This window comes from Emydura macquarii, unplaced genomic scaffold (assembly GCF_026122565.2).
Source record: "Emydura macquarii macquarii isolate MOO-44397 ecotype Brisbane River unplaced genomic scaffold, CSIRO-AGI_Emac_v2 contig_1876, whole genome shotgun sequence".
In the NCBI taxonomy this organism is placed as follows: Eukaryota; Metazoa; Chordata; order Testudines; family Chelidae; genus Emydura; species Emydura macquarii.
In genome coordinates, this window is record NW_027132013.1 from 18,821,569 (window position 1) to 18,844,436 (window position 22,868).

The 22,868-nt window shown below is 40.7% G+C and overlaps 1 protein-coding gene across 4 annotated transcripts in view; it reads left to right on the forward strand.

The window, feature by feature from the left end:
• Window positions 1–205: 205 nt before the first annotated feature.
• The window catches only part of PCNX1 (pecanex 1), a 111,510-nt gene continuing 88,847 nt past the window's right edge, over window positions 206–22,868 (forward strand). For all 4 annotated transcript variants that reach the window (XM_067557832.1, XM_067557833.1, XM_067557834.1 and 1 more), the window contains exons 1-5: window positions 206–471; window positions 15,403–15,611; window positions 15,772–15,877; window positions 19,798–19,843; window positions 21,326–21,415. In XM_067557832.1, the coding sequence (XP_067413933.1) occupies window positions 319–471; window positions 15,403–15,611; window positions 15,772–15,877; window positions 19,798–19,843; window positions 21,326–21,415 (604 nt within the window). In that variant the 5' untranslated portion in view covers window positions 206–318. The remainder of the gene's footprint in view (window positions 472–15,402; window positions 15,612–15,771; window positions 15,878–19,797; window positions 19,844–21,325; window positions 21,416–22,868) is intronic.

Genomic DNA, 22,868 nt, shown 5'->3' on the forward strand with positions numbered 1-22,868 from the left:
GGGGGCGCGCGCGCGTGAGGTGGGGCGGGCTTTGCCGTGGGCGCCGCTCTCTCTGGCCGCGCCGCTCGTTGCTTCTCCCTGGCAGCGGCGAGAGGGGCGGGTGGGCAGGCAGCTCCGCCGCAAGGGCTGCTGGTCCAGAGGCGGCGCAGGGGCGGCCGCGGCCGGGGCCCGGACATAAGATGGCGGCGGCGTTGGCGGGCTGGAGGCGGCGTTGGCGGCCGCGGCCGTGCGGGCTGTCGCGGGGCGCGGGCGGGGCGCGGCTCTGGCCGGGCTCACAGGGCGGATAGAGCGGGGCCGGCGCGGCGGAGCGGGGCCGCCATGGGCTCCCAGGCGCTGCAGATCCTGCGCCAGGGAGTGTGGGCAGCGCTGAGCGGCGGTTGGTACCAGGATCCGCACCAGGGCGCCGGGGTTAACGCGCTGCACTTGTATCTGTGGCTCTTCCTGCTGGGCTTCCCCTTCACCCTCTACATGGTGAGTGCGGCCCGCAGCCGCCTCGCGCGGAGCCTCTTCCCGCCCCCGGGTCTGCGGGGCAGCGGCTGCGTGTGCGCCGGGTGCTCTCATCTGTCAGGGCTGCTCCCCCCCCCAGTCTCCCGGGGCCGGGCCGGCTCGGCGCCTGCTTCCCCCGATCTCTTCGGGCTGCTCCTGCCTCACGGGGGGGGGAGGAGGAAAACGACCTACTGCTGCGGCTGAATCGGAGCCGACCCCGAGCTGGGGAGGCCTGGCTGGCCTCTTCCTGCAGGGGGCTGGGAGCATACGGGCCCCCTCTTTGCCAGCTCCCGCGGGGCCTTTCGTGCTTAATTTCATTTATGGTAAAAAGTCCCGGGGGTGGGGAAGACGAGAGAAGCCACTTAGGTTTATTCTGAACCTCCTGCTGTTTCTTTGGTACCCAGAGTCCGTGAGGTACTCTTCAGTGACAACCTGGGCAGTAAGGGCCGGAGTCTTGCATAGCTGCCATAGATATGTCAAATATGAGACTGGATCCTTTAGGACAGTAATGCACAGCTGGATTGGTTTAAATTGACAATTGCTGCTATAATGGCCTAGAATACAAATTTTCTATTGCAAATGAATTCACATAGTTTCAGAGCTGTGGACTGGGATTCAGGAAGCCTAGATTCTGTTCCTGGCTCAGCTGTTGGCCTGCTGTGGGAGATCTTGGGCAAGTCACTTTACCTCTCTGTGCCCTCGTGTTTTTCATCTGTAGAATGGGAATAACATTGCTTATCTCCTTGTTAAAGTACTTTGAGATTGACTGATTAAAAGTGCTATATAATAGCTAGGTGATGGTATAATCATTTTATTTTTGCGGAAATGATTGATTGTCTGATGTCCACAAGAACCTTTGGATGAGACATAACCATGGTTTTGGCTGATAGAATCTTTGCAATTAGGTGACTCTTCTCTTAAAGCTAGAGAATACACTTCAAAGATCAGAGTCTAAAGGTTCTTTCATCTATTGTGTGCACTGCCTGCTCTCCTGTCTTGACTGTCATAGTAGTAAGGAAAGGCATTCCTATGCCTTAAAGCTTGTAAGGTGCTTCAGGATCCTCTAGGGGGAATAGGTGCTGTAAAAATATAATCTGCTATTAAAGGTATCTTGGTATTTAGCACCTTGATTTGTTTTTAGGCTTTTAAAAAAGGCTGGCTTGCAAACTCAGAAACTCCTCTTACTTTTTTGATGACCATTTTCTTGGTTTCCCTTTGCCCCCCATTTTTTAAATAAACTTCTAAATGTTAATACATTGTGTTTGGTCTGGGAGGGGAGAGCAGGCAGTGTGTAGTTTCCTATTATACACTACTATTCACCACTTTATCTTTTAGCATCAGATTCTGACTTATGTCATCTGTGAAACAAACTAATATTTCAGCTCATGGCTTTCTCAGCAATTGTATAGTCTGATCATTTGTGTGACGTGATTGGTCTCCGGCACAGTCAGATCTAATCTGTAAGTGTGGGAAATCAAGATGCTTTGACAATTGGAAGCAGAAGCTGATTTGCTGAAAAATGTATGTAGGCTAGTGAATGAGTCCCTGGAGTAAAACTCTGTGTGAGTTTGTAACTGCAGGAGAACTAGAGATCATAGGTCAGGCTGCTAGATTCATTAGCAAACTTTACAGGTTGGTGGAGGAGGGGGGTAGGCTTAATGTAAGTAATTAGAATATATTAAGAAATTACTGAGGTGGACGAATCATGTGAAATGTTAAGACTACAACCCTTTGAGATTACCTCTCCTTTTGTAATTCAGTGTTCCTTGGAAAATGTATATCCAAGGCTTTCCAAGTTATTGAAAAAATACTGGCAAGGAAACAGGAGGCTGTTAATTAACAACTACCTCCTTTTTAAAAAAACAAACAAAAAAACCCCTGCAGTGTGTGTAGTCAGAAACTGAATTCAATTGCTCATCTATTACACAGATGTTGTTGTATTGGGCCTCTGTTTCCATGCAAAGGCAGAAAGATCCTTTTAGAGTCTTCTGTTGAGGTGCATCTCATTGGAGTTTGTGCTGTCCTGCATTTTTATGGTAATTTAATGCTTAACAAAATAGGTTAATTAGTGAGCACCCTGTTGAGAGGGCTTGCCATAAACATTGTAAGGAACAGCAAGATGTGCATGCAGGAAACCCTTGGAAAGGCTCGTCTCTGTCTTGCTGTCTTTTCTGATAACTGGTAGAACTGGAGTAACACTGGAGTCTTGTGCTGCTTTTGGATTAGGCATTGTTGCTTAGGGGTCATTCCCTTGATTGAAATGTAAGCCCCATTTCTGCTGGTCTGTGTTATGTGCTTCCATACAAAAAAGAAAAAAGCAGGCAAAAAACAAGCTGTTTCTTTTTGAGGCAATTAGAAAAAAAATTCCCTATTGCCGTGGACAAGCTAAAGATGCAACAAGCAGTGCCAAATGCTCTGAGGAAGATTGAATCATATTTGGCTGTTCTCCCTTTTCCACCCTTTGCCGCTTTAAGTGTTGTCTAGACATAAACTAAATAGACAGAACCACTATGGTCATCTTATTCTTTAATGGGCTTTTTTTTTTTTTTTTTTTTTTTTTTTTTTTTTTTTTTTTAAAGCCACATTGTTTACTGTTGTATTCTGGAACCATACACATTATTGCAGGAATTGCACAATTAGGCAACATTTGTTAAACATCCTCGGAGGAAGCCAAAAATTTTTTTAGTGTGGCTCATAACTATGTGTAGGAGAGGATTTCAAAACTAGCTTCAAAGTACTTGTTGCTGACAAACAGCTTACATTACTTTTAAAACAAGTGCTGGCAGATCTTATTACATTTAACTATGTAAAACTTCATGCGCTTTCCCACAGTAGGAAATTCTAGGAACAAATTCCCACTTGTTTTGCTCCCTTAGGGCAGCAGTGGTTGGGACGTAATTCTAAAATATCCTGTGGTACACAAGGCCACATAGTCCCTTCAGGGGTTTGCTTGTAGCAAGCTCTCTTGAGAGCTTTCACACTTACATTTTTTATACTCCAATTACATTGAAGTGTAAGTTAGTGTTTCTTGCCTAAAAACAATCTGAGCTGATGTACCTTATTCTTCAAACCCTTAAGGCCAAATGCACCTTTGTTGTCTAAAGATGTAGCTTATTGGACCAAAAGTCTAAACTCTTCTGGTTGGTTTAGCGTATTCTGTTCCCAGAGATATACAGACAGTCCATGATTAGTACACATACAGAAGAAAACAAAACCATGCTAATTTCAACTGTGAGGTTCCTGTACCTCAAGACCCAGTGTACAGAACCAGTGATCCATGCTCCTTCATGGAGGCACACCACATGAGGCAGGAACATCCACCTCCTGGTGGGGAGAGGCTGGTAAGAGGCAAAGAGGACTGGGCTGTGCTCCCCAGCAACCCATCTCCTTCATCTTTCTACCAGGGGCACCACAAAGGCAGGAGTACTTCAGACTCCCGAGAGAGTGGAGCTGTGCCACTGCATCATTTTTAAATGTACACAAGCCCTAAAGCACAAGAAGGGGCAGCGACTTGTCCCAGCATCATCCAGCAGATCATGCCAAAGCCAGGAGTAGAACCAAGGACTCCTCAGATTATTATATAGATGCTGACTGTTGTTTCAGTAAATATAGTACTCAAACACTGCCCAAATTATTGTAAACTCCCCCCCCTCCCCCATCCAAAACAAAAAACCACTCAGAAATGAAATAGGGTGAAATCCTGGCTCCAGTGAAGTGAATGGAGTCTTGCCACTTATTTCAATGGAGCCAGGATTTCACCCCTTATCACTAAGCATGGGAGATGATATGGACAAATTCCATAAACTATAATGGCATGATTTATTTAGATAACGGGAATTGATATAATTGCCAGTCATACATAAGCAGGTCACAAATATAATTTAATAAAGAAGTATTTTACAGTAGGACTTTCTAAACAAATAGGTATGATTCCGTGATCATAGCCAGGAAGTCTAATTAGTGGAATGCCTTTCAATGAGATGTTTTCCCTGTGACTTTGTGCTTGCTTTTTCTAAGTGGCATTTAGTGTTTTGTTGTTCTTCCCAACTAGATTTGTTTTCTCAGAAAATCCCATTGTTCCTACTCTTTATTGTAACTTAACAGTTGAAGTCATAAATGCGTCATACTTGCAGGATGTCTTCACTGACTGACATTTCTCAAAATCTAAAATATGGAGTTACCTTGGAATTGGGCCCAGCTTTTCTAGTGCTTCAGGTATTCCTTATTGTTTGTTTGTTTTTGTTTTTTTTAAATAAAACTGACCACTAGATGCAGGATACAAAATCAAGGACCTTGCTTCTTGAAATTAATATTATTGCAGAGTTTTGTTCTAAAGGCCTCCTAAAAACATTCAGTACTGATTTCAACTTGGTCAAACTTTAACTCAAACTATAGCACTCTTAGTATTACTGCAGATGAAATGTCATCTACTTCATGTTAAATCTCATAGGATGCCCAAATGCTTCAAAGCCAGAAGTTCTTAAAGAAATTCTTCGGTTTGGATCACCTGAAGCTCCAGTATTGATCATTCCAAAACAGAGGTAGAAAACTTTATGGAGAAATCTTTAGCTGAGCACTCCAAATTTGGGTATTGTATTCAGCCAGTATTTAAATTTAAAAAAAAAAAAGGGGGGGGGGGGAGAGGGGAGAATTCAGAGTTGAATTAATTCGTAACAAACTTCTCCACCTTACATCTAATGAACAAGCACTTTTTGCAGTCTGTCTGCTTGATATTTTGAGATCTCAACATACGTTTGGTATTATATTACCAACAATTTGTCCCTTTAAGAGGCAAGTTAGTTTCTAGTACAATCGTATGTTTTTTCTGTGACACATGCTATAGCTACAAAAATATTGTAGAATAAGAGCTATGTGCAACCAACTAATGAACAGCATTTTTCTGAGATGTAAAATAGATATTTATACAAAAGAGAGCGTGACAAAGCTAATGAAACTCATCTAAGCTCTCTGAAGTAGTAGCTTTGTTTCAGTCACAGGTGAGAGTTAGTTGTAAAGTCATCGTTCGATTTCATGAAAACTTGTTCTTGTTATAGGATTGTGATGCATTAAGCCCAACTGGCAGTTTTCTCAGGAAAGTTCCAGGATTAGATTTGCACATGTGGTTGTAGGTCAAGATGAAGTTGCAAAATTGGGATAGTGATCTGTGCAGGAAGGGCTCATGAAATGTCTGTCTCCATCTGATATGACTAACTAGTATCAGGTGTTTTTATGAACACTACAGTTCAAACTTTATCTTGTAAGTATCACATTGCATAGTAATTTTTAGAGGACATATCTGATTGGATGCTATCAGACTGAAATAGAGCATATTTGTTATCACATTTGGTCATGAAACACAAACCTCTTGTGTTCATCTCATTTCAAATCTGTAACTTTCTTCCTTGGCTGAATGTATTTAATCCAGTGTTTTCTGCTACTGTGAAACCTATTCTGCCCATCTAGCCCAGTGGTCTGTCTCGGACAGTGGCCAATGTCAAATGTTTTGCTTATTCCCTCTGAAACAATACCGTTTTGAGTGATTGATACCATGCCATCCAGTCCCACTTCCTTGCAGGCTGGGGTTCAGGGACACCTTGAGGATGGAGTTGCATCACTAATCATCTTGGCTTATAGACATTTACACATCTACCATTAACTTACCTAGTTTTTTTTTTTTTTTTTTGAACCCCTTTATATTTCTAGCTTTCAACATGTAGTAGCAACAAGTTCCACAGGTTGGGTTGGCTGTGTGGAAAAAGTACTTCTTTCTATTTTGTTTTAGATGTGCTGCCTATTAATTTAATCAGGTGACCCTTATTTCTTGTTTTATGTGAAGGGGTACATAATATTTTCCATTTTCTCCATTCATGATTTTGTAGACCTCTATTGTATCTCCCCTCCTCCCCTTAATTGACTCTTTTTTTCTAAACTGACTTGTCCCAGTCTTTTTAATCTCTCCTCCTATGGAAGTTGTTCCATACCCCTAATCATTTTCATTGCCTTTCAGTGCACCTTTTCTGATTCTGATACATCTTTTTGCGATGAGGCAAACAGAACAGTGCGTGTGTCCGAGATGTAGGCATACCATGGATTTATATAATGGCATATTTTCTGTCTTATTACCTATCCTTTTCCTAATGGCTTCTAATATGAACCACTAACTGGTCTTCTAATTCAAAGTAGAAAATTAAATATTTCCCTATGGATCCTGCTTCTAAAATCTGTTTGGTTCATCTTTACAGGTCTACTTGACCACAAGTCCATTTAAGTCTGGCACAGGCACAAGTATGGCTTTTTCCAGGGCTTCAAGAATCTAGCTCAGAGGTCAAGTCTGTTGTAAAAACAGACTTGCAAAGCCAAGCAGTTTCTTTTTGAACTGAACAAAACACTGAATTCCATGCAGCAGATTGATTGATCAATAGATTATGATAATGACATGTTAATGATTATGATGGTAGGTTAGTTAAACTTATCCAAAAATTACTGTATTGAAAACTTCATTTTGGGCCAAGACATCAACATTTTGTTTGTTTTCCTCTTGCCCCCACCAAAAAAAACAAAAACAAAAAACTTTGGACTCCTACACTGCTCCAAACAAGTTTAAAATACTGAGTTAGCGAATCAATTTCATGTTAAAATTTTATTTGACCTGTTTTGTTTTTCAAACATTCAAGCAAGTTAATCAACCACACCTCTAACTCCTGTCTTGCTCTAATTGGGGACCTGTTGATGCTTGCAATTACAGTTTAAAGTTCTTGCGGAATCATCGCTACCAACATGTATGTATTCAAAGGAGAAAAGCTTGTATCTGTTCTAGTTATTTACTGGTAGGAATTTCCTAACTCTTCTAATTCCAGCACATCTTACTGTCTGATACTGTTGAGTCCTCACTGGAGGAGGGTGATGGTTTAAGAAAAATTTGCTGGCCTGAGAAACTCATGTTATCAGTCTGGAAATAGTGGGTCTGGATGCCTTTCATCCCTTTGTAGATCAGAGAAAATCAGATGCAGTTTTAGAATTAATTTTGTGCGTGTAAACAGAATTTGAATGCCCTGACCCCATCCAAATTGTGCAACTGTTTTTGGAAAGGCTTAGGGCATATAAAGTGGTTTTGAGTGAAAATCACGGTTTTGGAGGTAGAAATGCTGGTGTAGGCCTGAGAGCCATCTCATCTGGGAAACAGTCTGTTGAAGGATTCCAGATGGATAAGGCCCCAAACTTATCTAATCTCTGCTAACAGGAAAACTACTTCAGTAGAAAGTATAGATCTGGATAGTCTCAGGATTTGAGGTGGTCCTGCCAGATGAAGAGTCTACAGCAGTTGAAATTGCATCTGTAGATGTCTGGAAAAACTATTGGTGCCTGGGGCAACATGCTTTTAATAATTGCTTGATGACTTCAATTGAATTCCCATTATTTTGCATTAAACTGGCTTTAAATGCTTTCTACCAGCTGCTACTTGGAGCAGAGATGGTCCTTATTAAGTACTTGGAAAGCACCTAGCATACACTGGGCATTACTGTAGGTGTAAATAAACAATATAAAAATAAGAGAACATGCTGCTTTTGGGACAAGTGAATTTCTCTTGCTAAAGTCAGGACTCTTAATTTACTTGTTCCACTATGGAAGTATCCTATATTGTGGAGATCCTATTGAATGCTGACTGAATCCAAAGCAAATTTTAGGAGTCGAGAGAACCACTTTCTTAATTGTTTGCAACTCTAAGATGAAATTCCTAGTACAACCATCTGCCACGAACTGAATGGGGCCTATTTGAGAATCCTTAAAGGTGCGGAAGATTAAACTGGTTCCTGATTCTGGAAATTCCACTGATGATTGGAAAAATGTACAGATTACAGGATGCAGCATCACCATGGAACAGTTTAACACTGGCCACCATCATGCAAATTAATTGGAGACTTCGGAGGGTAGGTACTTGAAGACATTTTTATTTCATCAGGGAACTCAAGTGTTTTCTTGGACAACTGGAGTAGAACACAGAATGTACAATAGAGAACACCTGTAGGTGTGGCAGTTCCTGAGAGGACATTAGAGCGCCTCCAAAAATGGAGGAAGATGCCATGGGAGTAGAGTACTCAACACCACTGCATACTCACCAGACCTTATATCTCATATGACTAAGCAATTCTCAAATTGACTGAATAGTGATTTGAATATTTTCATATTTCAGCCTGGCCATCAGACAGACAAGTTTTGCCAGTACTCATGTTTTCAGCTATTTGCCTTGTACCATGAAGAGTCTTGATTGAATACCCAGAACATCCCCAGGAAAGGGAACCTAGTGAACTGACTCGTGTGCAATACCATCCATCACTGCCTTTTGATCCAGAGGAAGGAGAGTGGCTGGGAGGATGAAATAGTGGGTCTTGAATCTGAGAAGACTTCAGCCAGTCACCTGCAGGGTCAGGAAAGGAATTTTTTCTCCTTCCTCTGGAGCATCAGAAATGGCCATAGCTGGAGATGGGACATGGGAAGAGGTGGGCCAGTGCTTTGAGGTGGCACTGAGAATTCTCTCTGGTGGTTGGCTGGCTGATTCTTGCTCATTTGTTCAAGGTCTAACTCATTGCCGTATGTGGGCTTGGGAAGGAATTTTTCCCCCAAATCAGATAAGTGATTTTTATTCTTTTTTTTTTTTTTTTTTTTTTTTTTTGCAGTATCAGTTCTGGGTTGCTTCCCAGCATCTGGCTAATCTCATTTAATTTCCTGCCACTGCAGGGGCTTCTGCCATTGGTGCACTTCAGTCCCTTGTATTCTCTGCCTATGATACCTAATAGTCTCTTGAGCTGTAATACTTAAACCCAAGAACTGAAATTAGATCTAGTATGCAAGAGACTGGCTAGATGCTGTTGGTGCCTGTGGTATACAGGAGATCAGACTACATAAGCTGGTGGTCCCTTCTGGCAGTCAACGTTGTGATAACTTTGAGAGCCTATGTGTGGTGTGGATTTTTAACTTAAGCTTTCAAAATTTTCAAGCCAACTTCTGACTTCTAAGGAAAGATGGTAACGGTTCTAGGTGTGGTGTGTGTGGGGTTTTTTGCAGGCTTTTTTCCCTTCCTCACTGCTTTTGAAGTACTTGGTTCTGGTTGTGGCCTACAAAGACACTAGGTGGTTTTTTGGAGGCTTGCATTAATCACCTCAAATGGCTGAACAATCACCAATATACTAGGTTATACAGCTGTAAAAAGTATGCTGTTTCTGCAGCAATAACGTTTTGTTGCAGATCTAGTCCATGACCCACCCCTTGAAGATACAGAGAATGATACTTTAACTTGTGTCTTCGCAGCGACTCCATCTACTCTGAGTGAGGAGAGCCGAACAATGTCATGCTTGAAGCTCTTTGTGGAGTTATGTCTTGTGAGCATTGCAACCCTGTTCAAGTGGTTTTATGTCTGCACAACAAAATGGTGCACTCTCCTCACTTTATGCTGACGCTACAATCCTGTAGTTGTCATTCAGGTTGTTTACTAGAGTCAGCAGACTGATAGCATGGACTACTAGACCATCTGTCGGGGCCAATAAAAAAGTCTAGCCTTCCCTGCTACCCATGAAAATAAGTGGATAGAGAAAATCTTAATTGTACCTCTATCTGAAGACTTCAGCTGTTGGGGTAGTCTGATGGTGCTTGCAGTATAGTGTGGGCTGCTGTGCTGCTTTGGGAGAAGTCTGTGGCAAGTGAGGTAAAAGGCAGTCTGGGCTAAACAATGCTCGCCACTTGTGGGGGGAGGGGGGAAAAACAGGAGGTATGTTGTTGCTTGCCACCAGTGTGGGTTAGAAAACTTTGCTAAATCCCGCAAAAGAGAAATAAAGTGATAGTAAAATAGTTGGCTTGGCTACACTGACACATGCTGGGGGAAAAGTATGGTGAAATCGCAGGCCTGAGCCAAGCTGCGCAGACAGTCTCTGGAACCCAAAAAAGAACCAAATGCACAGAATCCTTAGGCTACCTTGATACAGAGGTAACTAGTTGTAAACACTGGAGTTCAAAGCTATTTGAGTTTTGCTTTTATAATGTAGGTTTTGATATCAGTGCCTGTGGGAATCAGAGCTGCCCTCAAGGGCCCTGTGTGGAGTTGTCAGAACCCTTGAGGGAGCTGTGGTGTGAAATTCCAACCAGGATAGGCACTAGAGCCACAGCCTGCTCTGGAACAAGTGGGGCAAAATAACCCAGCTATTGTGGTAGTTGGGGAGGATGGGGGAGAGAACCTAAGCTTTTCTTCTCCTCCTAACTTGCCTGCTGCTTGGGGACACTCCCTGGACACACTGTTTTACTCCAGTTAGGAGATTAAAAACAGCCAAGGATCATTCACAAATTTGCAGTTTCCGAAATGCCAGGAGCTGCTACTTAATTCCCCCTTCCCTCCCCCCGGGGTGCCTTGTCTGTTATATTTGTGTGGAGCAGAAAATGCAGAGCTCCTTGAGCCCCTTGAATCTTACCAGGGCCTGCTACATTGTCACGTTTTCTCCTGGCATACTGGTTTTTTCCAGTCTCCTGTTCTCAAAAACCTTCCTACATGTGGGGGATGGGTGGAGGGGAGAACTTAAAAAGCATACTGGATAAAACTCTTGCCTAATGATAGTTTTAAGCCTGGCCTACACTAGAAAATGAGATCTGTTTAATTGTTGATCAGGTGTGAAAAATACACAACCCTTAATGGCATTGTAAGGCTGATCTAAGTTGCTGTGCAGACAGTGCTAGGTTGACAGAGGTGGATTGCCTAGGCTGATGGGAGAACCCCCTTCCAGTTGGTCTAGGTAGTGTCTATGCTGCAGCTGTGCTGCTGTAGTGTTTAAGTGTAGAAGAGCCCTTAGAGGAACCTCTTGATTCTCTGAGGAGAAGGAGGGAGCTTTCTGAACAGGTATCCTCTGATACCTCCACAATGTGAAAGCAAGAAAGGGAAGTTGGGATGGGGAGGAAGGTGTAGTTCATTGATTACCACTTGGTTCTTCCTCTGTTTCCTTGGGGGGATAACTGGCTTGGCAGCAGCACTGCTGAAAAGGATCTGGGAGTTATGGTGGATCACAACCTCAAGATGAATCAGCAATATGATGCTGTTGCAAAAAAAGCAAATGCAATCTTAGGTTGCTTTAACAGAGGATTAGCATGCAAGTCACAGGAGGTGGGAATACTGCTTTGCTTGGTGCTGGTCAGGCCTCAGCTGGATTAATGTTTCCCAATTCTGGTCACCCAATGTATAGAAAGACTGTGGAGAAACTGGAAAGGATCTGGAGGCGAGTGACGAATATGATCAAAGGGATGAAATGCAAGCCATATGTGCAAATGCTGAAGGAATTGGGCATATTTAGTTTGGTAAAGAGGAAATTGAGGGGGTGATGTGATAGCGGTCTTCAAATACTTGAAAGGCTTCCATAAAAGATGGAGAAAAGTTGTTCTCTCTTGCCACAGAGGGCAGGACAAGAAGCAATGAGTCCAAACTACAGCATAGCAGATTTAGCTTAAATCTCAGGAAAAATTTCTGTTATCCTGTTGTTCTTACAGTTAGGAACAGACTGCTCAGGGAGGTTGTGGAAGTTTCTTCACTGGAGCAATTCTAAAGGAAGCTGGATAGCTGTCTGTCTTGGATGGTTTAGACACATAAAATTCTGCTTTTTGACAGTGGGTGGTTCCCAAACTTTTTCAGTGAAAGCCCCACTAGTTAACACTAGGTAAAACATGCACCCCGCTCACCTACCATAAACACCTATAAATACATATGATGATGATACTAACTAAATTACATTAATAATAAGAAGAATTTATCTGTTCTGTTCATAGGGCAGCTTCCATGCAGTAGCCAGCTGAACCTCTGCTCTGGCTGGTGCGGAGGTTGGGGCTACAGCTCCCTTGGGGGGACTCCAGGATCTGTGCCTGGCTGGTGTGGGGCTCAGAAGGCTAAATGACCTCAATATTACTGAACCTTATGGACCCCCAGTAATCCCCTCTGCCCCCAGGGGTGTCACACTCCAGTTTGGGAACGATTGGGTTAGATGACCCTTGCGGTCCTGTCTAACCATATGATTCAGTTCCAGGCAATGGATCACAGAACTAGCATCCAGATTTTTATAGGTATTTAGGCATTGCTGCACTCAGCATTGTGATGCCAGTCTCATTTTTCAAAACTAATCTAGGCACCTAGGACTCTAAAGCAATGGCAGTTAGGCTCTTAAGTGCCTAAAGCACTTTCTAAAATGAGAATTAGCCTTCTAAATCAATTTGGTGTCTCAGTGCCTAAATACCTTTAAAAATCTGGGCCTAGGTGCTTGTGAGGGAGAAACCAGTTTGCCATCAGATACTTGCAGCTGGCAGCGCCACCTGTCATTGGTTGGACCAGAACTTAAAGCCAGCTGGCCAGCTGTGGTTTGGTTGAGGACACATTGGTGGGGGTGTAGATGTGCACAAGTAAGACTCAAGCTTTTTATAGTTAGTCACCTAATTTTTGCAGCTTCTTCCAGGCAGGGGAAACCACATGGAAAGAGTTTTCAGAACCAGAACTGACAGTGGGAAACCCTGGAAGCATTGCTCTAATGACTGTGAAAGCAGTCTTAATCCTAGTATTATCTTGGGTTTTGAATCCATAATAATGTGCGATTCCATGGAATAGCGTAAAACCCTTAATTTCCCACTCAGGTAGATATGCTTGCTGAGCACAAACAACTCTTGGCTTAGGGTTATGTCCTGCTCAGAGTGGCTGGCTGTTATATGAAGTCCTGCTTTAATTCACCGATGTCTTTAGATTTGCTTACAAGTGTCCATGCCACTTCAGGTTGGTACATAGAAGCTGTGTTTAAAAATTGCATTGATTTATCCCCAGAATAGTTTGTGCCTAATCTTTTTTGAAAGCCCTTGTAACTAGATAAGTAATATCTCACCTGGTTGCTATACTGCAGTTTTGCTTGTTTTAACCTTTCTGGCTTTAGGAATGTTATATCAGAGCTCTTGTATCCTCATTGTCTTGTCTCCAGCTAGAAAGTGGGTAAACAAATTGGGGAACCTGTTCGTTTAAAGAAAGTGTTTCCAGTACATGGAGTCTGTTGGCTTATCCTCTTAGTACAATTTTTTACATCATATTTTGATCTTTTCAGTCCAGACAAATCATTAATCTTCTAAGGACACTAATAATATAAATCATGAAACAAGCACTGCAAACTATTAGTCAGGTACAAAGTTTTAAGGTAATTAGAAGTTACCTTAAAAGGATAAAAATGACTGGCATTATTGCCGCTATCGCAGTCATGCACGCAAGACTAGAGAATAGAGGACTTTCTATTTTGAATCCTTCATTTATGCAAGTTACACATCTTGATAAGATGTGCCAGGAGGTTAGGGGCTCCTTCAGAATTGTTCAGTGGGCCTGTATATGGAGGAGAGGTGCAAGAAAGGGGTAGGGTAGAATTAGGTTTGGTTTGGGCAGTTTTAATAATTCCATGACTTTTTGCTGTGATGCACTGAGCACAAACACAGGTTTTGAAGTGGGGATAATGCATCAGAAGGATAACAGTATTAACAGATTTTTAAAAAAGTATATTAAGGGATAATGTGGAGACTTTACATATCCATCTAATACTAAATTACCTTTAATTCTGTCATTGAACTACACTGTCAGCAGGCAGTGATGTAACTAGTGCAGAGGTTTTGCAAAGAAAAACTAGGGTTGTGCCCTTTTCTGCTGCTTTATGACAAGCAGATAATGTCTTTCTTTATATATTTGTTAGTAACTTAGGGCCTAGCTAGGCTAGAAAACTGGAGAAATAATGGAATGGTAACATCACAAAAGCCAAAGTGAAAGCAGGGCAATTGAGAGGCGGAAGAAATACTAGTTAATAAAAAAAAGTCTAACGTATAAATGAAGTCTTTAATTGAAGGAGCAAAGGAGTTAAATTTTTTAGTCACTATTCACAAACATCCCTGAGACCTCCTATTGGTCTTTTGCACACATACTGGGAAAGATCAGATCTTTTTTTCATCCTTAAATTGAAGAAAATCGTTCAAGTTTTTTACACATCAAAAAGTGTGCGTGTTTGAGGGTGGCACAACCTTGTTTTGAAAAAAATCTTTCCAGGTCACCTTTGTATTTCCACTTCTTTCTGGGCGCATATAGCTGTTCCAGCACTGCATGGTTCAAGTAACATTTGCCTTCCATATTAATTTCTGGTGAGGCTTAGGTCTGTAATCTGTGTGATATAACAATTAATCTTTCTGCATAGGCAGGAAAATGTTAGGCTTTCATGATATTGGGGTCTAGTATTTGGGAGTAGCTATTGTGCTTTCTTGATTCATCAATTTATCTAGACAGGATCCCTTTCCTCATCCCACCCCCAAAACTCTTTTTCCACACGTCACACTGAGGTCACAGCTTTTCACTGACTCTAAAACAAATAGATCATGAGACCTTGCTGCCCAGCCATCTGGGCAATGGATATGGAGTCCCCCATTCAGTGTCCAATCTTGACATCTTGTAAGTTGATGTTGTAGGAAGTATTGAGTATGATGTGGAAAACACATGCCTTCTGAAGGCTCCACCATTAAGCAATTGTGTGTTATGAATCATGGGAGGTGTTCTATGAATCATGGGAGGTGTGCCTGCTCTTGAACAGTTTTATGATAAGCCAGCACAGTATGGTGTCATCATATTGTGGTGTCTGCAAGTCTCGTTTTCTAGAATGACCTAGTTTTACTTCTTTTGCCTTCTCATGATTCCCAACTGATTCCCCTTATCAGGTTTGATAAAACTAGTTGAAACAAGTCTTACATGCTGATATCTTATATGCGTGTTTATCTTTGTTTTGGGGAATGATGGAAGAGTTCATGGCACAAATCTGTTAATACGCACTCTTACAAATTTACATATGCTTGGAGATCTAGTCTTTAATAATGTTTTAATTTTCCTTTTCAAAGGCCCTTCCTTCTTCAATGGTGATAGTAGCAGTCTACTGCCCAGTGATAGCAGCTCTCTTCATTGTTCTGAAAATGGTGAACTACCGTTTGCACAGGGCACTGGATGAGGGAGAAATTGTGGAGAAGAATGCCAATGAACATATGGACAGGAGTGCAAAAATTGAACAAGGCAATGCTTCAACCAGGAGAACAGACAGCAATGGGCCCAGGTAAGGTAGCATCATCTGCCTATGTGGTCAAAGCTAGATAGGGGAGTAGTCTATTAAATAAGACATGAAACATGCCTTTGAATTACTAGCAAATATGAGAAGATAATGGGAATAATGGCTTACAAAACAAGATTTTTTTTTTTTTGTATTTTCTCTTTAGTGACCCTGGTGGAGGGATTGAGATGTCTGAGTTCATACGAGAAGCCACTCCCCCAGTTGGTTGCAGTTCACGCAATTCTTATGCTGCTCTAGACCCAAACAAACAGGTAGGAGTTAAAGCTAATCCAACTACTGCTAATCATGACTGCAGTCATTGTTGCTGTCCTCCCTTCTTCCACTGAAAGAAAAGCTTAACAGTCTGTTCTGTCACACACACACACCCCCCTCCCCCCCCACTTTCTTTGTAAACATTCACTGTCCTAGGACACACAGTTGGGTGACCTTCTTCTTTCCTATTACTCTGTTAGTTCTACCACTTCATTTCTTTGGGAACTTCTTGCCTAGCACTTCCATATTTAAATTCACTTTTTTAGTTACCCAAATGGCAAATTTAATTTAAGATGTTAAGATTGAATGAAAATTTCTTCCTAGGGAGTTTTTTCCATTACTGCCTAGTGTGGCTATTTCTGACTCTAACTGGCTTTTTGAGAGGTTACTCTTAACAGATCATGTGCAGTAGTCATAAATGTTGATGAAAGGGAATAGAACAAGATAAGTTGGTGGGACTAGAGCTGTAGTTCTCAACCAGGGGTACGTGTACCCTTGGGTATACACAGGTCTTCCAGGGGGTACATCCACTTATAGATATTTGCCTAGTTTTACAAAAGGCTACATAGAAGGCACTAGCAAAGTTGGTACAAACTAAAATTTCATACACAGAATGACTTGTTTATACTGCTCTATATACTATACACTGACATGTAAGTACAATATTTATATTTCACCTGATTTATTTTATAATTATATGGTCAAAATGAGAAAGTAAGCAATCTTTCTATAATGGTGTGCTGAAACGCTTTTTAAAAATATTTTTGCCTGATTTTGTAAGCAAGTAATTTTTAAGTGAGGTGAAACTTGAGGTACACAACACATCAGACTTGTGAAGGGGGTACAGTACTCTGGAAGCGTTGAGAGCCACTGGACTAGAGAGACACTAAATCTCTCCTTTCTAGAAGAACTGTCAGTGTCCAAGTTACTTTGGTCTGCTGATACTTTTTTGGGGGGGATTGGAGAGGGAGTGAGTTGGGAAAGGGCTATAATTATAGGCCACTGTAGCCAAAATGGCTGGGTTATGTGAATTTTGAGTTTTCTCCGTTTTAATGTAATTGTATCATAGACTAATTGTTTCTATAGCATCACTTGAGAAATCAAAAATGAAGTCTGTTTACAGCAAGGAAACATTTCCTCCACTTAACTTTATAAAAAGCGAGTATAGGTGTTAATTATACTGTCTTGTCCACCCATCTTGCAGAAAATGGGTGTCATGGCTTTCTGTTTTCCTCAGTCCTGCCCTTTTGGGGAAGGAAAGAACTTGCTGCTGGCATTAATCTTTTCAATAGAATAAGTATTTCTGGGGTGGTGGGAGGAATATATTTATATATGAACAAGAAGATTCTTTAAAGCTGTGCTAGTTTTTAAAAAAAAAAAAAAAAACCATGGGTGCAGACCAAGTTTGAAGGGAGCTCAGATGATTTGTGGCTTTGTAATCACTTCTTGTGATTTTGATGCACTGGTATGACAGGTGGTGGTTAAAGCACATGGAGAGGGCACACAGTGCTTTCTGCTATTTGTGTCCCATTCTTGTGTTCTTTAATGCTAACTGCATAATACAGCCAAGGATATGATGGAGTGTGGATTAAAGCTGCATCTGTGCTGGCAAAATTGGGATATGCTATTCTGAAATAATGGGAGCTGTAATATTAATTGGGTATAAGGGCAGTAAACACCTGTACCCTATGTACAGTTAATGTGTTGAAGAAAACTTTTTTCCAGTGCTTATGTACCCATTCTGCTTGTTCAATCAAAGCACTTGAAGGCAGCAAGATTTACAGGAGAAAATAGCGGGATTGTGGCAGTATTACTTACACCCTTACTTCATAAAGATGAACTAAGGATGGTGCTTTACACAATCCTTTTCTGTCTTCTACTGCCACTCCTTTTTGCTTTCTGCTCTATATTCTTTCCATCTCTTCCTGTTTTCAAAGTTGCCAAGCTCAGACTTGATAGTTTCCTTTTCAAACTAGAAAATCATGAGCAGAATTGTGGAAATGCTTACAGAAAGTAAATTCCTGTGACTTCTCTCTTTCCAATCTAATGTGTTAGTGTCTGTCTTTAGCTGAAAGTATACTCCTATCACTATGTATTTGAACACTTCCCTTCTATAGTGCAGAATAGAGCTAGACAAAAAAAATTTCAGTAAAGAGAAAAATGCATTTTTGGGACACGGAAACTGTTTGCAAATTTGAGTTGAAATTAGTGAATAGTTTCATTTGAATTTTTTTTGGAAATGTCAGTTTTATTTTTACACTTTCAAATGAACCATCTTAATATTTTGTTTCTGAATGAAATGTTGATTCTAAATCACATCTTGTTTCATTTGATCTGAACCACACTTGTTTTGGCAGCTTTTTTTTTTTTTATATTAAAGAAAAACAAAACTCTTTAATTTCAAAGTGAACTAATTTTTTTCAGTCACTAAGTTGGAAGAAAAAAATAAATTATTCACTCAGCTCTAGTGTTGAGTGAAGAAGCAGAACTTGTATGCATGCTTACATGGCTTTCTAATAGTGCTAAGATAAACTTTGACTCTGAATTGTTTTAAAAAGTGGATCATATCTTCTTGCAACTTTCATGTAAAGTGCAGACTTTGAAGTTCATAAAGAGAGCATTCTGAAATAAAATGTTAGTTTTAATGCTTGAAGATGCAATTAGTAATAGGCTTTCTTAAGGCACTAAACAAATCTTGTCTTTTTAACTAGAGGTTGCAAATATGATCCAAAGACAAAAGTATGTTTTGGCCTTGCGTGGTAAAATTTGTATCTTTGTTGAATGTGTTTTGTTTTTTTAAGTTGTATACTTAACGGGGATAATTTGAAGCAAAATGTGTGGTGAAAGTTAATTCTTTTCATGACACCACCAGGTCTAATTTTAAAACAGCTACTGCTCTGCAACATTTATTGGACTAGTCCAAGTCTGTTAAGCAGACTCTCTTCTTAGGGTGAGGTGTTTTGGTTTTTGTCTTGTCTCCTGTCCCACCCAATCCCTGGAAATCAGCTATTTTAACTTTATTTTTACACCTTTCCCCTTTATTAAAAGGGTTTAATGTGGTGGGGAATGGGATAACCAGCTGAGTAAGCGGGAGCAACAGCAAAAAGAGAGGTTGCAGATTAGCAGGCTGAGATAATTGCACCTGGACAGTGCACAGTATGAGGCATTCTGTGTTGCTGGTCTCTCTTTGAAAGAGTCTATGGCGGGGATGAAAGGGGAAGTGGCATGGGACCATAGCAGCAGAGTCAACAAAGGGACTCAGCTGTGCATGTTCAAAGGATTTCAGCACTCTAGGAACGGCAAGGTCCTTGATGCATCAAAATTGAGTAGGTTATGTGAATCTGCGTTCTTAATTTTTCTTACAGCATGCATAAATGCATGCTATTTTTACTGCACTGTTCAAAGCATGAAACTTCATTTAAAATTAATGTGCATTATCCATCTTTTTTTAAATGCTTAAATTGTAATCCAGACTTTTTGCTGCAACTATATTACAGACATTAATGCCTGGGGCTGACAGTCTGATCCCCAGCCACTATCTGCTTGGATTAATATGGGGTGGGAAATGTTTGGTGCCAACATTTTGAGGTTTTCACACTCCACAGTTTTGGAAAGTAAAATTAAAATTGTGGTGGAAGCCTAATATTGTGGGATCCACAATATTGCAGATTAGGTAGGGCCTTAGTGATAATTCTTTAACAGATGCCACAGATTAGATGGTTTACTATTCACGGACAGTTGTGAAGACATACAGGACAGTTAAGTTCCAGGAGTTGGGCAACCAATTTCCATTTTGTGCCTTAGGGAATCTCCCTTACATGTATAGGCAAATAATGTACACATTGCACCAGTATGAAACAGCAGTTGCTGTAATTTATAAAAGACTTTCTCTTTTTTTCCTTTTTTGGCCTGTTCCCAGATTGGATCAGGATTATCTCGTCTTGGAACACCAGCAACTGTTAAAGGTAACATGTTGCCTATCCTTTAATATTGCATTGCAGGAGCATGTCAAGTCAGTTTTGGTAATGTGATGTGTCCAAATCCTGTCCACCATCTTTATCTTTCTGCCTGCCATTGTTATAGGTGTAAGTGAGCATGCTGCCTGCTGGCTGGACAAATTCTTAATTCTCCTTCAAAGTTGTAATTACAAGTGCAGAGAAACTTTTTTTAAAGTCACTGGGAGAGGAAAGCATAAAAATCCATGTTGCCTCACTTCCTGAAAAGGTACCTATACTTGTACATGTGTAGGAAAGGAGCTCACTTGACTGACTGACCTTTTCCTCCAGAGCATCCAGCAAATGAGGAGAGGTGCTATCCAGAATAGCTATTTTAAAATGCATTTTCATGGAAAAGATTTGTAACAGGCAAAATGGAAGGTGGCCTCCTTAAATGTGCAACTTTTTAATTTTTAAATAAGGAAATAGCTGGTTTTCTTCTCTGCCTAGGTAGTCAATCTATGTAAATTTTATCCTCTTGATGGTTCTGTTCACCCTTCCATATCTCCAGATGTGTTTGGTGACTCAGAAATGGCAGATCTTACTAATCTGTCTACAAGCTTTTTTTACTTAAACCACCATTACTGAAGCCTTGTCTACAGTGGAATTTTTTTAGTCACTAGTGTGGCTTTATGCAAACTCCTGATAGAGAAGCCATGCAGTGATGTAAACTGTGCCTTGTACCAGTGCAGTTTCACCTGACTTCAAACTGGGGAAAGCTGCAGCAGTGTAATTCACAGTTCATTCCGGTATGCTGTGTCCGCTTTACACCAGTGGCTAAAAACCCTAGGGTAAACAAGGCTCAAGGAAAATCATAGCATTTTGTTTCTGCTAGTCTTCATTGATCAGAACATTGCTTTCAAAAATAGGCAACATTTCTTATGACAGTTCTTTAAAAACCAAAACCCAACTGTTATAAGCAAGTAACTTACTGTCTACAAAATGCAGTCAAGCTAGCATGATTAACCTGCATTGCTATATGACTTCGCACAAACTAATAGGAGATTGCTGTTTTGTGAATTTGCATTTCCAGCTTATTTTAAGGGATATTGTCAATTTAAAAGCCAATAAAACTTTCTTTAAAAGTCGCTTCAGGTACTTCACCTGCTTCTGAGCAAAACCTTTTTCAGCAGGCTATTGCATTTTCCTCTTGCTATCCTGGAGACCCTCATAATCAAAAGGAGAACCTGCTTACGCACACAGTAAAACTAACTGATAAAGTAGACACTTTTTTCTCCAATTCCTTTCTGTTACAGTAATCTTATGTTAACTATGGTAGGTAAAATATTTTCAGACAAAAGTGAATAAGGTGAGGCCTTTCTAAGTGCAGATTTTGAATCTTGTCATGTTTATCATCTTACTTGGAAATTTAAATCTCTTTAAAAAGGTGTGTATCTTCAATAGGTTTACAAGTTAATATTTTAGCGCTAATATGCTTTTTACAATATACAGGAGATACTGACACTGCGAAAACTTCTGATGATATCAGTTTGAGTCTTGGCCGAAGTTCTAGCCTTTGTAAAGAAGGGAGTGAAGAACAAGGTGAGACCTCTGGTTTATAGAGCTTTAATCTGGAATTATGGTCCATTGCCCAAAAAACTACATTGGCATGCACTTTATTGGACGTTAGAAGGACTGTGAATACCCCTTTAATGTTAGTTTAGAACATTTCTTAAAAACCACAGGGTTTTTTTTTTTTTGTTTGTTTTTTTTGAATCATCAACTAACACTTCAGTTAAATACCCAGATCTGTTACATGAAGCTCATGCTTTGTCACTATTGATATTGCTGGAGAGAACATAAGTTCTCTCAAGTTACAGATGGAACCTAAGAGATGGTGTCTTGGAGTTTCTTCTTTTCTTGCTTAATTACAGTAAGGACTTTGGGTATACAGTGTGCATCCCCTGAAGTTCACCCTTTGGATGCATGTTCAATGTTCTGGCATCTTCCAAAGAGTGTTGTATGTGTATTGTATGTTCTGCTGTCCCCTTGTCACTGAAAGCTTCTAAAAGGCATGACACTGGTGGTGGTGTTTACAACTTGCAAAAGGTTAGTAAGATTTCACAGTGGGTTTTTGTAGTTGAGGGCATATCTGCAGCAAACTGCTTGCAGGATCAGACACTGCATGTTACAGTAGTGTGTGAACTATTATTGTGATGCCTGAAAATGTGTAGTTATGCATCTTTTCATTGCATGTTAACTTGTATTCTATGGTTGTCCATAGTTTTGTTTTTTAAATATCTTTTCATGGGTTTATAACTTCATGAAAACATCTTGTTAGATTTGAAGCTTAGTATAAACTTGCAGCCTAGAGAAATTTTTCATGGTGACTTGAGTCATTTTTCAGAGGAGTAGTGCACCTAAGGAATGGGCAAGTATAATTTGCACCATGTTAACCAATATTCAGGTTCCCTGTGTGTATTCAGAGTCATGACTGCTTGCTTCACTGACAAAAGTAAGTTTCAGGCTTTCTACTCCAGCTGGCACTGCTGAGCCAAGTCAGCTGGATTCTATTCCTTTTTGTGCATAAGCAGAACTACTATTTATTAAATCCCAATCACTTAATTACACTTGTATAAAACCCACTGTAAACAGTGGGGTGGTAACTGTTTGCCTAATTAGGCCTCCAGATCTTCTATATTGGTGGTAATGCACAAGACAGGAAAAGAGCTTCACTTTTGATGCTGTCTGCAAGGCAGGCAGAAGGGAAAAATCCCCATATCTCCTACAAATGATATACAATTGTGCTCTGTCTTGACACGTCCTATCTTACTCTTTAGCATTTGGTCATGTAGCCCATATTTAACTCGTGAGCGTTGCAGCGATAGTCATGTTTTTGCTAGCATGTCCACTAAATTATTGCTCAACAGGTCTCCCAGAACCTTAGATGCCTGAGTCTAGTTGATTGGACCTGTAAAAGACTTATTTCTTAGTTTGTTATAGTAACTGACTTGTCACTAAACTATTTGTTTTGATGTTGTACAGTTTTCTATGT